General features: G+C 27.9%; 2 protein-coding genes across 2 annotated transcripts in view; one reads left to right on the forward strand and one right to left on the reverse strand.

Annotated features, from left to right (window-relative positions):
- The window catches only part of LOC107436781 (putative acyl-CoA dehydrogenase 6), a 43,192-nt gene extending 33,881 nt beyond the window's left edge, over positions 1-9,311 (reverse strand). The window contains exons 1-2 of the mRNA XM_087159026.1: positions 9,032-9,311; positions 8,835-8,955 (exon numbers count right to left, since the gene is read on the reverse strand). Of these exons, the coding sequence (XP_087015152.1) occupies positions 8,835-8,955; positions 9,032-9,172 (262 nt within the window). The 5' untranslated portion in view covers positions 9,173-9,311. The remainder of the gene's footprint in view (positions 1-8,834; positions 8,956-9,031) is intronic.
- Positions 9,312-9,497: 186 nt separating this feature from the next.
- On the forward strand, positions 9,498-10,667 carry nero (deoxyhypusine hydroxylase nero). Its single transcript, XM_016048596.5, has one exon. It carries the CDS (start codon positions 9,699-9,701, stop codon positions 10,608-10,610), a length of 912 nt encoding a protein of 303 aa, XP_015904082.1. The 5' UTR covers positions 9,498-9,698; the 3' UTR covers positions 10,611-10,667.
- The last annotated feature ends 7,315 nt before the right edge of the window (positions 10,668-17,982 follow it).

Raw genomic sequence — 17,982 nt, forward strand, 5'->3', positions numbered from 1 at the left:
TTATGCCTTATTGGTAGATATGAATTAACACTTGACTGATCTGAATGTAAAGTTACAGAGTAAAAATCTGATTGTCACTCAAATGTATTCATGTATTCAAGCCTTTGAAACAAAGTTGTGGCTATGGGAAAATCAGGTAAAAAATCAAACTTTGGATCGTTTTCCTCATTTAAAATCATTTGGCACTGTGAACCAAAAATAAATTGGATATTCTCAACTTCTGCAAAATCTGATCACGGAATTCAACAATTGTTTTGAAGACTTCCACAAAATGAATGAAACAGAATTCCCAATTTTCAACAATCCATTCAATGTCGAAGCTTCACAGGCACCATCAGTTCATTTGCAGATGGAGTTGATAAATCTTCAATCGGACAGTATTTTGAAAGAAAAATTTAAAGAGGTTACAGAGCTTAAATTTTATACTCAATATTTCAAGAGTTTGGATAACTACCCGGAATTAAAAAAGCATGCAGCACGCATTCTGTGCATGTTTGGTAGCGCCTATTTATGCGAACAGATGTTTTCCGTCATGAAAATAAATAAGAACAAGCATTGCGCAAGACTTACGAATGAACATCTCCAATCAATTCTTAAAGTAATTATAACAAATATGACACCGGACATCAATGAGTTTGTCAAAAACAAGAGAAGTCAAGTATCTGGATCCTCGAGGTGAAAATAATTATCTTTTATAACTTTGATATGATTTTTAACAACCGTATATTATAAACTATATAATTAGATAAATAAAATTTTATAATAATTCAGTTATAATAATTTATTTGCATCTGGCCCGCCTACATATTCTAAATTTAATAAATGGCCCTCTGCAAAATTGAGTTTGACACCTCTGCTTTAGCCAGAAAGCAACTCGAAAATTTTTTATGGTTCAATTATAAATCTTTATTGCGATCCCATTTAGGACCAAATGTTTTCGAAATTTTGACTATTTTAAGTGTCAGGATTCCAAATATGTAAAAAAATATATATGTTTATTCAGAAAAAGTACGTTTTGGTGTCTGATTTCGTAACTTAATTAATAGTTAGCACTAATTAATTTGCATATTTGAGGTCACCCCCTGGAATCATTAAGATTGACACTTAGTTCGTGAAAATCCGATCATTAGAACGAAAGTTATTCAGGGTGATTCGTTTTTTTTTTTTTTATCGGACTGTACATATAACACCGCCTCGTAAGCACGTTCAGAGGCATCGCACAATACATGAATGGTAACATCAGACGAAGAATATTCCAATCCATCTTAAAACTTGGATGTCGTTTAAATTTGGTTAAGTCTGCTATCTATTTAGACAATCGTGTTGCAATGGATGGAAATAGTAGCTCGTCCCATCGAAAACCACTCATCCATGTATCCTGAAAGAGAATTTTTCCTACTACTGTAGATGGAGAAAAAATTCTCAAAGAATCGAAAAAGTTTGATACAGTTCTAAGAAGCAGGCGTTTAATGACCGGTACTTTAAGGAATTCCTGATCATATTCCTCAATATTTTGATAGAATGAATCTTCCTCAGTGTCCCAATGGACAACACCAAAAACTTGAGTCTTACTTTTGAATTCTATATTTTCCTTTTTTCCATTCGTCGTTTAAAACTTGAGAATTAGTACACCATTTCGCTAAAGGAAGGCTAATAAGTGTCACAAGTTCCCGCATTTCGTAGAATATTATTTTCGCTTTGGCCAATAACAAAATCATCCATAAAGATATTGTTTTTTAGATGTTTAGCTGCGGTAGGATAAATGCTGAGTACATACAGTATAACTCATAAAGAGTAGTTGAAAGGAAGAAACGACTGCAAGTTAGTCCAATGGGTAATCGTGTAAACCGGTAGGAGTAGCACATCTGTCTTTCTCACAAAATGTTAACTGTAAAAAGGCTTGAATTGAGAAAAGGCATCGAACACAATTCACCCTTTAATTTCTTTATTTTTCTCTTTTAGACTAAATGATGGGGAATGTATGTAATAGCTATTCTCTTCATTAATATGATTGTCCGTTGCTATTTCAACTTGATTTCGGTCAATGTAATCCCGCATGTGTTTTACATGCATTTCTTTTAAGTTAAGTTTTCTTTGTGACCTCTTCCACAAAATATGGAAGCGTTCAGATGCCACATTGCAGGAAGAAAGAGTAACGCCTTTTCCAGAAGGCAACTTAACTCTACGAATTTCTAGTTCTTTATAAAAATCTTGAAAGTCTTTCAAAATTTCAGAGTTGAGCGTGGACATTTCTTTGTTTTGCATGGGCTTAATGCCTAAAGTATCCAATTCCCAGTTTTCTGACATGATTATGCAAAAAATTAGACGCTGTTTCAATGTTAATGTTATGAACTGCAATAGTAACAGATGTGTGTGATCTGGATCCAGACAAAAATCATTGAAAAATTGATGGAATGAGAGCAAATGTTTCAGATAGCCTAAAAGGAACCTCCGAGTTCGCCACAGTTCAATAAAAGTCAGCACCAATCAAAAGCACATCTGGTATCATAAGGATCAGCAAATTTGAATTTCTTCCGTAGCAACAATTTAAACCTTACTTTACGTCTCAGTTGAGCCTGATTTTGACAATGATTCGAAAGCATGAACTTCAAGAGTATCAGAGCTAATGACATCTAGTTTTAGATAGTCCACAAGGAAATGAATGGAGTGGGATGGAAGGGGTTTTTAAACTAAAAAAAGGGGTATTTTCTTTCATTTGTGGACTTTTTTATTTCTTTATTTTAAGTTTATTTTTAACATCTAAAAATAATTTAAAGACAAATTTACATATTCGGGGGTCTGTCCAGGCAGAATTTACTACCGTTTAGCGGTACCTTCCCAAATTCAATTTTAGGAAAAACGGTAGTTTCAAGAAATACTTTTTCTTAAAATTTTATTTTTGTATCCCTTAAGAAACGATAAATCCATATTTTTGTGTTGATTTTTAAATATAATTTTAAATTTTTCACAAATTATTTCACAAAATAGGTACCTCTCAGAAAAACCTAGACAGACCCCAGATATTCTAAGTGTATTTATGACGTTAACTTTAACTCCCATAATGCAAATGTTTTTTGATTGTATATTAAATGTATGCTTGTATATATAAGACAGATCAAGATTATATAAATGTATGGAGCGACTATAGCTGTTTTACGCAGTGGAGAGTAGAATACTCTCGTGGTTTGTTTTCATTTTAGAAAGTTTAAGTTAAGCCATATTTTTTCTTTCTTAATAAAAGTTCTTCGTAAGTTCAAAGAAGAGTTTTTCATTAAGCTTGCTTAGCATTTTCATCTACATATTCGACTATTCCAGCAGGATCAATCCATTTGCGCTTCTGTTTCCATATTTTGCGGTCTGGCAATGTTGTTGCAAAGATATTTTGGGTCATTCTTGAGGGATTCCGGTGTTTTCTTCTGTTTTTTCTTTGCATTTTTACTTCTGTTTCTTGCTTGATGTGTTTTATTTCATATATTTTTTGCTTGGTGAGTTCTAGTTTCGTTCAAATTTCTTTGAGTGCTCCTCACAAAAAAGTATTTATATATTTTGCCTTTGCCATATTGATACAATAATGGAGAGCACTACTTTTTGCGTATATTGTCATGTGGGCTGATGGGGAGATTGTATCTTTTGTATATTTTGTTTGCCGACTTTTTGATAATTTCTTTTCAAATAAATAACACATTTTTTAAATATTTTTAAAAATAATTCATTTTAATAATTTTTTTTTTCTTTTCACTAATCTTTATTATTTTCTATGTTTTCTCTGTATTTTAACATATTTATATATTACATAACACATTTAATATATTTTCGTAACAAGCTTGCCAGATTACAAAATATGAAAATAAAAGAGTAAATAGAGGATAATGGGATCATTTTATGGAACGTTCTTAGTGAACTCGAAATAGCGGTTTATTTGTTTGTTACCTTGGATTGGCTCGAAACTGGATGTGCACAAGGTAATAATATTATGCTGGATAATTCAAAGTTTATAATTAATAAGGTTGAATTTTAATTATAATATTGATGATTTAAGAGAAAGTGTTAATATTTAATGAAAAAAAAATTTAAACAATTCCTGATTAGTGTTTCAAGTGATAGCCAATTAAGCAACTTAAATCATTATTAATAAAGATTTAAAATGTCTCCTGACCTAAATTGGTTATGGACATGGTAAAAATATAAATTTAGTTAACAAAGAAATTTTCAATAATTTATTAATAATTATAAAATAAAATTAACTCAATGATTTTATATAGAATTTAGCTATATATTGGATTATATTGGATATCCATTTTTTATATCAAATTTTGGAAGAGTTTGTCTATTTGTTTTTTCGATCAATAAATATTGCTACAAATCCTTATAATTCTATTCGTTTGATTAAAATGGTATTTAATTATTAGAAACATTAGATACAACTAGTATAATTAGTTCTTTTTATATTAAATTTCCATATAATATATATCCATATAATATATTTCCATATAATTCCATGTAGCATAATTTCCATATAATATATTTCCATATAATTCCATGTAGCATAATTTCCATTCCATATAATTAGTTTATTTATATTAAATGTAAAATTCCTATCTTTAATCATACAAATCAACAATGCAGATATTTTCTTCTCTTTTAATACTTAAATCCAAAATATTAAAATTAATATTATCGGCATGATTACGAAGCAAGATTAATCCTCCGGCATGCATATTATTCAACAAAATTTTTCTAGTTATGAAAATTAAAAATAAGTAAATCATCAGTAAATCTAAAAACAAATTTAATATAAAGAGTAAAATGTTTTTTAATAATAAAGTAAAAATAAAAGCTAAGAGTGATGAATAATTAGATTCTTGTGGTATTCAATCAATTTAAACAAAAATGTGTTTCCCATTGTAAAGATAATTATTGAAAAGACATATTAACTAGAATCTTATTCAAAATCACAATTAAGGATATTTTTATAATCATAGTAATAAATCAAAAGAACATATTTTATCTAAAAAAGGGGAATGCTGTTGAATAGATCTTGGAAATCAAATGTCGCAATAGCATTTATTTTATTTTGTTTAATAAATTCTAAAATCGGTTGTCCAATAGTAATAATTCAAGAAAAACCTTCTTTAATATCGTTAGTAGTACTTTTATTTAAGCAGTTAGAGAAAATGGAGCCAGGTTTAGGTAGGTAAGTATTAGACCCACAAGTGATCATTCTAAATTTATAGAAATTTTAATAAATTTTGGGTTGATCATTATTGGGTTGATCGAAATTGTATATTATTAATTTTAATTTTTAACCTCTGATAAAAAGCTAAATTTTTTAACGAAAATATTATTTAAATTGCAAATAAAAAATAGTAAAAATTTTAAGCTTAGTCTTTTTTTTTTTAAGAGATTATTACTATTATTATTACCAAGTTATTACTATGATTATAAAAAATATTCTAAATAGCAATTTTGATTATTGGTAAATTTCAACTAATATTTGTCTTTTTAATAATTATCTTTACAATGGAAAGTATATTTTTGCTCAAATTGATGGAATGCCACAAGGATCTAATTTTTCATCAATCTTGGCTAACTTATTTTTACACTTTATGAAAAATAAATTATACTCTTAATATTAAATTTGCTTTTAGATTTATTGATGATTTAATTATCTGTAACTTTCATAAATTATAAAATTTTGTAGAATAATATTTACCTAGAGGAATTAATCTTGCTTCGTAAGCATGATCTTAATATTTAAATTTTTTGGATTTAAAAAAAAAGAAGAAAATATATGCATTGTTGATTTCTGTAATAAAAGAAATGATGTTATTAACTTTTACAATTTACTAACAACTAGGGAACTTATTTAAAAATTAAGGAAAAAGATAAATTGGTGCACCTTGCAAGTCAGAAAACAGTTTTATAATTAAACCTGCAAATTTTTTTTCTTCCAGTGCCCACCCGATTGATACTAATAATTGGGGCATTAGTTGGATATATATGTTGACCACTCTTTCAGTAGCATCGTATTAGATTGGCCAACATTGGAAGAACATCCATACCTTGCCCGGGATTCAAACCCAGGACCTTTCTGATGTGATGTCAGCTCTCTGACTAGTACATAGAATAGTCAGCATGTATATAAATTTCATTAAAGCAAATAAAAGAATTTTAGTTTTAAATTTTAATACAAATATTTATAAACAATAGTAATAAATTTAATTAAACACAAAGATACTGCTGATTGATTGTTTTTCCCTTCCAATTAATGAATAAATAACCTTCCAATTAATGAATGAATAAATACCTTGCCCGGGATTCAAACCCAGGACCTTTCTGATGTGATGTCAGCTCTCTGACTAGTACATAGAATAGTCAGCATGTATATAAATTTCATTAAAGCAAATAAAAGAATTTTAGTTTTAAATTTTAATACAAATATTTATAAACAATAGTAATAAATTTAATTAAACACAAAGATACTGCTGATTGATTGTTTTTCCCTTCCAATTAATGAATAAATAAAAATCATTTTTTACATATTGTGTACAGTCACAATGGAAGTTAAAATTACTGTAAAAAATATCTGTTCAATATTTAAAATTTTGTGTACTTATGACAATGTGCAAAAACTATGTAAGCCAATTAGCAGGAAGTTAATATCCTAATTACATATTTAAAAAACCATGCATGGAATAGTAGCTATAAGAAATCAATTTTCTTGTAGTTTACAAAAATGTTGCAGATTTAGAGCATATAAATATATGGGTTGGACCTAGGGGTATGTTACACCAGGCTCAATTATTTCAATGTGATTAAATATTGTTGTTTGATTTTTTGTAAGTTTGATTTATTGAATATTGTGAGTAAAAGAGATTTCTTTTTTCTTCATTCAAGCAATGTTAAAAGAAATACCACTGAATTAACCACTAATTCTGATTCATAACTCTAACAAAAATTATTTAAGATTTTAAGACATTGACATAAGACTTTTATGATTAATTAAAATAGTGGATTAGAAAAAAGGTTTGGAACATTAACTATTCACAGAGGGGTCATTTTTTGCATGAATAATCACAGATTTTTATTAAAAAATTTGGTATAATAAATAAGTAGGTTTTAGTTTTATGTTATCCAAAGTTAAAATTTGATAATGTACTCTAAAAGAAAAAATTTTAATTGAAAAAAATGATTTTATTAATTTAATTATTTACTTTTTTTAAAAAAAAACTGTACACAATTACTTTTATATTTCTTAAAAAATTTTTACATTTATAAGAACATTGCTGTCCTGTTTGTTAGCATATTTGAAATTTTCTTATAAAATTTTTAATCATCTTAGTTTTTAAAAAAAATTCTATTTTTTAATTATTAATACTTATAATCTTTTTAAAATCGTAGCCAATTTCTGTTATCCCTTTTTTCTTTAACTTTAAGTGCTTAAATCTGTGATTAGAAAGTAAACAAAACATTAACTACTCAACAGTGATTTCAATAATTCGTCTGATTTTAACAATTCATTTGATTTGAAACATTAACACAGCATTTTTAAAATAATTAACGATTTAAAATAATAGATATTAATACTTTATTTTGTGCTTCAATCTCGAACTAAAAAAAAACGCCCTAGACTTCTCAATAATTATGAGATCTTGTTCTTGAAAGTATCTTTAATCTTTAAATTATAACTAACAATTCACAATTATTCAATAAAATTTATATAATAATAATAGATGTTTTGTTATCATCTGCCATATTCTTAAAAAAAATTCTGCTTCTGAATTTCTTGTTTTATTTGCATACATCAATAGAAATAATTTAAATTTTTAAAACGGACCTTCACAAATTCTGAAAAACAAAGTGTCAAAAAACTATGAAACTTATTATTTATATAAGATTATTTTTAAAAAAAATAATACAAATGTATTTATTAAATTTTTTTTAAATTTATGCCAATTTCAAACCTATTTAAAAAAATTGAAGAAATTTAATATTTTTATTTTAGTTTGTAATTTTAATATTTTTATTTGTAAATAAAAAAGGATTATATTATCAACCAGATGCTTATTATAAGCTGCTATAGATAAACTTTAAACAAAAAACACTTAAAAATAATTTATGTCAAATTTCTACCAAAAAATTATGTTAAGCTTATGTCACCTGGGCAATCAAGCATATCAAAATATCTACAGCTTCATTTATAATAGTCTTACAAATGATACTTCAGATTTTAATTTTTAAAGATAAAAAATAAATAACTATATAATAAATTCATAAAATAAATAAATAAATGCAAAAATATATATAAATGAAAGAATTTGGCAATAAAACAATCTTTTTTATTGAATTCAATGCGTGAAAATTTTATATTTTCCAATGGTAATACATACAAGAGTATAGGGGAACATTAACATTTCCAATGGTTAAAAAAAAAAAAAAAAAAAAACGGTTGGATACTTTGTTTACAACTGCTTAACAATTTTCAGCAATAATATTTAATAGTCTGCAAAATTTATATAGTAAACTCTTATTTACTAAGAAGCTAATTCTAACAGTTATCATTGGCTTTTTAACTTTAAAAAAAAAAAAAAAGTAGTACATATTACGAAACAAGAAATAAAATTTTAAAAAATTATTTTCTCTTGATATACATAGCCAACTATTAAATGACAGCATGGCATAAATTAAAAAATAAAATAACTTACGTTTGAAATTAAATAAAATAAACACATACAAAATTTTAAATTAAATTCTGGGCATAATAAGTTAATTTGATGAGCAAATTTGCTTACTATGAACAAAAATATTGCAACAGTTAAAATTATGTCACTTACTTGCTGGTCTTGTGATCCCAAGTAAACCAGCGTTCCCAAGTTTCTTAAATAGGTCTTTCAAAGGAATTTTTTCATCTTTTTCCCACTGATCTATAAATGGATCTATGTCTTTTTCTATAATCTGAAAACAATTGATAAAAACATGTTTAATATTTAACTTCAATTAGGGTGATATAACGTAATAAATAAATACATACCTTGTTAAGAGTTTTCTTCATTTCCTCATGTTGCTCAGTGAAAATTAGATTTGTTGTTGAGCTCAAATGGAAATTTTTTATTTTATTTAAAAAACAATTCCCAAAAGGGAATTTTAGGACACGATTTGCAGATTTTAGCATTTTACTTAGTAATATAGATCAACGAAAATGCAAAACAATTCGAATCACGCTGGTTATCTAACTTCAAAACTTTATATGAATATTTTGATTGAGTAATCGAAGTTAGCAGCCGATATTGCTATATCAATTTAGTGGTCGCAGCTAGAAGAATAATTTAAAAGATATAACAATTAACTATTTAAGTTATTATTTAATCTCATTTAAACTCATAATTAATTAGAAATATTGAATACCAAGTGCGTGATGAAGAATTTCTATGATTTCTGGTAATACTGAATATTTTTTTATCTTGCAATAAAGCTTAAAGCATATTTTTTTTACATATCATGGAAATTTTATCAAGCTGCGTAATTAAAACCTTTCTTCTGCTCACTTTTCTCTCACATGTTTGTTTTCAATTTCAAAACCAGAGACATATTGTCTGTATTTTAAATATAGCTGTATTCCTTGTTGTTTAAAACCAACTAAATAGTACTTTCTCATTCGGAAGAAGCATTTTAAAATTTAAATTACTTCGGTATTTATCATGCAAAAAATTCGTGAAGATTATAAGAAAATTGAAAATATTGGTGACGTACTGTTAAATACATCGAATCCTCTGAAAAAAAGATTCAGAGCTCTATTTACTCTAAAAAATATTGGGGGTCCCTATGCGATAGAATTTATTTCAAAAGGATTTTCCGATTCATCGGCTTTATTAAAACATGAATGCGCATATTGTTTGGGTCAAATGAAAGATCCTCTAGCCATTCCTAAGTTGATCTCGGTTCTTGAAGATCTTCATCAAGAGCCAATTGTAAGACATGAAGCTGCGGAAGCTTTGGCGGCTATTGGAGATCAAATCTGTCTTCCTATTTTAAATAAATACATACATGATTCTTCTAAAGAAGTGTCACAAACTTGCGAAATCGCAGTGCAAAAGTTTTCTAACTCTATCCCTTCAAACAATGCACCACAAAATCCATATAAATCTGAAGATCCTGCGCCCCCACTGCCAGCAAATTCTTACAAATCAATCGAAGATTTGGAAAATATTTTTCTTGATAGCTCTGTACCACTCTACCAAAGGTATCAAGCTTTGTTCACTCTGAGGAATCTTGGCACTAAAGAAGCAGCTATTGCTATAGCAAAAGGACTAGAATGTGGATCTCCTCTGTTTCGTCATGAAGTAGCATTTGTTCTGGGTCAAATGCAAAATGCTGCAACTGTTGAACAGTTAACTAAAGTTCTTCAAAATGTTGAAGAACATGAAATGGTAAGACATGAGTGTGCTGAAGCACTTGGAGCTATTGCCACAGAAAAATGCATGGAAGCCCTTATTACTTACCTTGTAGATGATAAAAGAGTTGTACGAGAAAGCTGTGAAGTTGCTGTCGATATGTGTGAATATGAAAACAGTGTGGAATTTCAGTATGCTAATGCACTGCTAGAGACATGAAGAGGAAAAAATTGTAATAAGTTTACATAGTAATAAATATTAAGGTGATGATTTAAATTTGTTAATTTAATCCAGGCTATTTCCGTATCGTGATCTATCGCTCCAAATACAATTGCCAAATAGATATAAAAAAAACATGTAGTTGTTTACCTGGGGATGGCTATTAGTTATACCTTTTTTGAGTTGGTCCCTTTCTGTGATGTTTTTTTTTAGTTTCTAGTGTTTTGCTGTTCAGAAGTTACCAAGACTTGGCGATTATTCTGCCATAGATCATGAAACGGAAATATACCCATCTAATCTACTAAAAAAGTGTTCATAAATTTTTATTTTTAAAAATACTATCAAATTTATTTAACCAAATTTCTGCCACATTATTTGTTCTATAATGATTGCAAAAATTAAATATGTATAGCAAAAGGACAATCATGGTGTTTTTATGAGTCTGCTTATGTCTAAGACATAACACTTTAATAAAATTTAATTCAATAACATTTAAAGTAATACTTAAGACTTAACATGTTCATTGCCCATCTCAGGGCAATACGTTATAAAAATCACTAGAAAGAGTACTAACATAAAGATCTACAATAAGTTTGTATTTAAAATTTTAATCAGCTTATTTTTTATAATTAATTTACCTGCAATATGCTTTACACTTTTAGTAAAATTTTTTGATTAGAAGACTAAGGTTATGACTATCATTTTAAGAGAGCAATTAAAATTGAGATGCAAAGTTACTTATCGTTGAAACGGTCTTCATAAAATACTAATGTTTTAAGAAACTCGTGATTTTTTACTATAGTAGTTTATAAGTCTATACTAGGAAAAGTCCCGCAGTGGGTTGATCGTAAAGACAGTTCTCAGAAGAACACCGAAGTCAAGAATCACTGACTGCGGTCAGTAAGCGGGTGGGTGAACACTTTGATCAGCCTGCATAGGGAGCAAGGGTTTTCGTCCTGTTAAACTGTTCTACAGTAACATGCTCGACTTGACACACGGGTCATCGGGCTACCAAAGCAGGGGAACCGTCCCCTCTGCAGAGGATCGACATTACAATGGCATGTCTTCGGATCATCTTCAGGGATGTTTCCCAGACAGTTATCATTAGCCTATTGTGCAGCTCTAGTACAACATAAACAAAACACCTACCTTAAACAAGGAAAACAAACTTTTTCCCTTTAAACATTGTAGAATTCTGAAAAAATGTGTACATTATTTCATTTGTGATGCCTATTATATCCTTTTTAAACATATCAGGTAAAAGCAGGTCAAAAAGAATTCAAATGTTCTGAACATTAGACCGTTATTGGCATGTGAGCATATTAGAACATACATTACTTCATGGAGTATGAAATTTAAAGGTTAAGTAAATACTTGAACAGCTTATATGACATTGGTTTAATATTTTAAAATTTTTTTTTTTTTTTTTAATGTTATATACCTTGTCTAGTTAAAGAAATCCTTGTAAACTCTAAGAATTTTAAAAAATATTAACTCTGCAAAGAAATTATCAGATATTCACACTATTATGTAGTATGAGTTCTTGCATGGAACTACTGCATCGCGGACTGTGTTAAACATAGCTTGTTTATTTGGCTCTAATGTTAGTTGACTTTAGTGTTGATTGAATCAAAACACTTTGAAGTGTATTAACCATAAAAAAAAGCTAATGGTGAGTGTTTTGTGTTCTAGTGCAGGTATGATCCATTATTTTACGAAACATGACTTATTTAAATATACTAGGAGGCTTCGCCCTCTGCTCGCTAACGCTCACCAACCCCCGGAACTGCTTTCACAGTTCATTTCGGATTGCATCGCAATCCGATGCTCGCTCATTGGATATGTTCTTAACGTCTAGCTTTTGTATACTTTTTTGAACATTGAAGTTCCGAAAACTTTTCACTGTAGAAAATTCAAAAACTGTACATTTCAATATTAATTTGAAATTGCAAACAGTTCACATATTTTTCTTAATCACACTATTCTAAATTTCAGTTGTTGAGAAAAGTTTTGTTTCAAAGTCTTTCCCACCAGAGGGCTAAAGCCATGTGTTGTAAAACAGTATGCAATAGTAGTCTGCCACTGAACGCCGGATGTAAAGCAGCGGCTTCGATGAAGATAATTTTGCATTTTTAATTCTCTGAAGTGCGCCACCCTAATAATATAGAATTTGAAAAATAAATTTATATATTTTTGATTGTTTATGAAGCCCATCATTTTGTATTTTCATCAGTGTTCAGAAGCAGAACAACTATAAGTTTTTTATTTTATCACAAAATTATAAAATGTATAAAAAACAAAGAAAAGAGTAAGAAAATGAGTATAGTCATAGAAAAAGTTAAAATTATAATATAGTATTTGTTAGTTAAAATAAAACTTTTTGTTTAAGTCATTTCTAACAATTCAAATTTCTCTGAGGCAATTCTAAAGTATAAATTAAGGTAGTATTGTTAAGTTGAAACACAATATTTTTAGTTTTGATGTCAACAATGCAATTCAATTTTTCACAAAAACGATTGTTTCCATTGTTAAATTCAATGTCAACAATTCAAATTTTTCTGAGGCAAACTCTTAACCTCTAAATATTACTTTTTTATGTACACATTTCTAAATGTCAGTATTCAATCACAAAACAACTTAAAGTCCTCAAATTTAGCATGAAGTTGTAAAATGTAATGAAGAGGGTTATAGCAGTAATGAAAGTAGAAGTAAAGTTAGTACTGTAAAATTAAAACAATATTTTTAATCAATGAGCCAAGTTCTTCAAGAAGCAGTTGTAGAAGTAGGTTGTTTATTTAAAACTTTTTATAGAATTTCTTTAAATTAGAATTTAATTTGGAGATACAACACTTATAGAATTGAAGGATTTGTTACGTCAAGCGCTCAGGTATCATAATTTTGATCTAGTTGCGCTTCTGTGTCATTTTGATTTATTAAGTTAACTTTCAAAAAATTCTATGGCTGGCAACAGCATTTTTATTTTTTAAGTTGTTTATTTTTATTTCTTTTAGAATTCATTATTTTTTTAGCGAAATGTTTTTTAACCTAACAGAATTCTTTGCCGACTGATATATGAAGAAAATAAAGTAAATATTTAAGTGTTGTGAAAAGAATCTTATTTAGTTGTACAAAGTACTTCAGCCAAAATTTGGGAGCCACGTAAGAGAATTATATATATTAGATCAGAAACACATCATTAAAAGGCAGAATGCTTTGATGTTTTCAAAACGTAAACAAAACAAACCACCGGCGGAAAAGAAATACAGCCAACATTTGGGAGCCACGTAAGAGAATTATATATAATAGATTACAACCAACTAGACGCAAAAAAAAAATTGGTCTACAGATGATTTGTCATATTGGGTGGCATTGCAAAACCACACTGCTCAAAAGACTATGAGAATTTTACTCTTTCATAGAAGTATAGTTAATTGGAAGAAAAAAAAATCATAGACAGTAACAACAAGGCTAATCTATTTATAAAAAATTTATTAAATTCATTATGAAAATATATAGTTTCTAACAATTTCACCACTATTTACATAATTATATTATAAATAAGAATTTAAATAAATTATTTTTAAAGTATTATTGCACAGCATATAAATAAAGTTATAATGAAAAAATTTAATATTTTCACACAAAATGAAAATTATTAAATTAAAAAATTGATACTGTAATATAGTGAACAGCACAAGTTATAACAAAAATACATAGCTAGTTTTTTTGAAATTATAAATATATGAAAATCTAGAATATTTTCACATAATGATAATTGGTATTTTTCAAACAATTCAGGATTGCATTTGCTAATAAAAGCAATAGATCAACTTTTCTTCTTTGCTGTATTACGAAATCGTTATTAACGAGCTGGACGAATAATTTTCAATGGAAATTTTTTATTGGCTTATAACCGATTGGTGTTATGCAAGAGAGGAAAAGAAAAATTGATTTTGTTTATATCCATGCAAGACACTGAATTGATTAAAAAATTTATTGAAAAGTATCCATTAAAATTTAATCTAATAAATGACTTTGGCTGATTTAGAGTTTATGAAAGATATGCTATTAGTAATATCTCTTTGATGAACAATCTGACAGTTTAAAAGCTAATTAGTTTCATCTTCTCATTAGCTAATGAATGGTAGTCAATCACAAAATTATTTTTATGTTAATAATTCACATGAATTTCTAGCTTCATGTTGCAAAATAACTATTCTTCTGTTATAGTTGTTTTTCTCTTTCTCATCAATACATTGACTTGAAGAAGTGACATGTATTTCAAGATGCAGACTCAAACACTATATTAAAAATATTTAAACATCAACTTCTGATAATAGCATTTGCATTCATAATGTAAGAGAAATTTTACTCTGTTAACTAGGTAATCTCTATAAATAAATAAATTCATTAATCTGTTCATGAATTTAATCAGTTAACGTGTTGGGAAGGTTAATACCTTCCCAACATAACAATTTGGAGGAATTAAATACATTTTCTTCGCAACTTGTATAGTTATGCTTTAATTAAAATATCTAGAGATTGACTGACATAAAACAGATTAAATTATCAACAAATAAGTCATTTTCCAACTCATTGACACTTATTCAAAATTAATACACCATAATCAATTTTATTACTTTCATTGTGAATGCACGCTGAATCTCTAGAAAAATTTAGTGTGCAGTGCACATTAATTGAGGTACTCATTACCTAAAGAGGATTGTTTTAAACTTCATTTTTTTAAATGCTATAATATTTTGTTTAATGTATTACCAGAGGAAGTGATTAAAACCTTTTGATGTGGGGAAATAACGGGTTAAATTTTTGCAAGAATTATATTCAATATTTTACATGTATCTATTTCTGTGCAGTCACTGCTATAAAGCTTAGAGTTTAATCATATTAGGAAATATATTTCTTCCCCGTTAAGATTTGATGCATAATTTAAAATTATCACTATATAATAGTTTTTATTTTAATCGCTTAGTCAACATAAATAATCATTCTTATTTTGGTAATGGTTCTAGAAACATTAACATTGAAATTAAAAAAGTACAAAATTGAACCCTTTTAAATTTAAAAAAATGCTCAAATGCTATGCAGTGATAAACCTAGATAAATCCTATAGTTTTTCATTATTATTTATGAGAAGAATAGACTTACAAATATGGTACATAGTAATGAGAATCTGTCAAAATTGAAAATTTAACAGAAGGAAGTCTGAAAAGCTTTGTTTTAAAAGTTAGTTTTCCTAGTGTTAATGAGGAATGAATTTGAAAAAAAAAGACTATCACATTAAGAAATATATATATTCTGAGAATATTAATTTTTAAGAATAATGAATCGTTTTGTTACGTAGTTAACTTAACAAAGCTTAAAGTCAAAACAAAATATTTTCTTTATAAAGGCCTCGTCTTTGCTCTGAATAGAAACAAAAACGGCTCTGAATCATGCAACATTCTTCCTGTCTCTGACATACACAAAGCAGAGCTATAATAGAACCAGTTGAACCTCTTTCTTCACCTCAGAGATCACTTTATGAGGCAATCATAAACATTCAGATCGAAACAGTTAAGAAGGTCCACCCCATTTACATTGCATTATCTGCTTTCGCAGAAATTTTTCTCCAAAACAAAAAGCTGTTTTTAAGTTAAATGTATGATTTAATTAGAAGTGCATGTCTGATTTTGCAATAAGTAAATTGTCCAGGTCTACTATTAACCAACAAAAAAATAGCAAGTCCGTTATTTTAGCAGAACATGTTTACCTAATTTCATTTAGAGCTTTATGAAAAATATGAATTGGTGCTTTTGAAAAATTTACTTGAGAAAACTTTTTCATGAAGCATCTAAAACCACATCTTACTTTTATTGAGACAATAAAACTTTTAAAAACATCAATAGAATACTTCTGGAATTGATACTTTGAAATTCTAATTATTTTAAAAGTTTATAAAAAAAGTTCTTTATTATAGAGTAAGACATTTCTAATAACCTTAAAAATTGAAATCTGCAATTTTATACAATTTCAGGAAGACATACATACAAATGCTGCAATATAAGCTGAACTGCAATAGCCAAGATTTTAAAAACAGTAATATTCCATGAAGATGATTATTAACAATGCCGTAGAAGGATTAAGAATAAAATATTTTGGCTGTAAAGATGAATTACATCCATAACATTGACTCAAAAATTAGAAGCATTTTTCGAAACATATGTGAAAAAATTCTTTATACTGCTATAATGAATAAAAATGTCAGCCCAAAATGTTTAATTATTTACCTTTCATATATGTGTAACTTAAAAATAAGTTACATGGAGTAAATAATACATTGTAAGCAGAGACAGAGCCAAAGAAAGTATACATGGGTCAAAACCTTCCCTGTAAAGTTAAAATACAGTAAACTCCCGATTATCCGCGGAAAATCTGCAAAAAGCTTAAAAGAGTCAGTCATCTTACATTTTTTAAAAATATAAATGATAAATTTCAATATCTATTATTAGCAGTTTTCTTCACATTTTTTTTTAAATTTCTGTATGAAAAAGCCTTCCATCTTTTTTTGTTTCTCAGTGCTGGAGAGCAGGAGGCTAAAATAAAACAGTTCATATGCTATTGAAAAAAAGAAGGCACAAAACAATGTTGGAAACACATAAATAAGTTCTTATATAGAGTTAATACACACACATGATTTTTAGAAACTCTTATCAGTAACAAAGCTAAAAATATACTACAATTCTGAAATCATGCATATGGTCCATAAATTATTCAAGGCCTTGCTCCATTCTTTTTCTTTTAGGGGTATAAGTGTTGTGTGGGGACCACTCTCATTTGTTAGTTATCAATTTTATAACTGATAAGAGTTCCAAGAATGTGTTACATGTTGACTAAATAAATAAGGGAAGATAATTCATTCTTATTCATTATATGAAGGCAAGATGGAAAAAACTGAATTTCTTTACTTGCTATCAACATCATTGCTTTGAAGAATAACATAAGATTCAGGAGAAAAAACTACTTGGCTGGGTGTTGCATCTATTCGTTGAAATTTAAACTTCATTCTGCATTTGTTTCACAGATGTAAATTATAAAGCATGTTGTCTTGCTCTTTATAAATGCCTGGCTGTTTTTACCCTTTCAATGCTCCGTTTTACTTAGGTATTACACTTGAAACTGAAATATTTATATGCAGACCCATTATTTGATTAATTGTGAACACCTGTGTTACAAACATGAATGTTTGCTAGTACAGTGCAGAACCAGTTATCCGGAAATCAGAAAACCGGAACGAAATTCGATAAATTTTCCGCCATTTTTAAAAAAATTAATTTTTTTCCTCATAAGATTTTAGGATTTTTCTTTCTTTTTT

Source organism: Parasteatoda tepidariorum, chromosome 1 (assembly GCF_982258835.1).
Source record: "Parasteatoda tepidariorum strain Cologne lab strain chromosome 1, Ptep-v5.0, whole genome shotgun sequence".
NCBI classification, from domain to species: domain Eukaryota; kingdom Metazoa; phylum Arthropoda; class Arachnida; order Araneae; family Theridiidae; genus Parasteatoda; species Parasteatoda tepidariorum.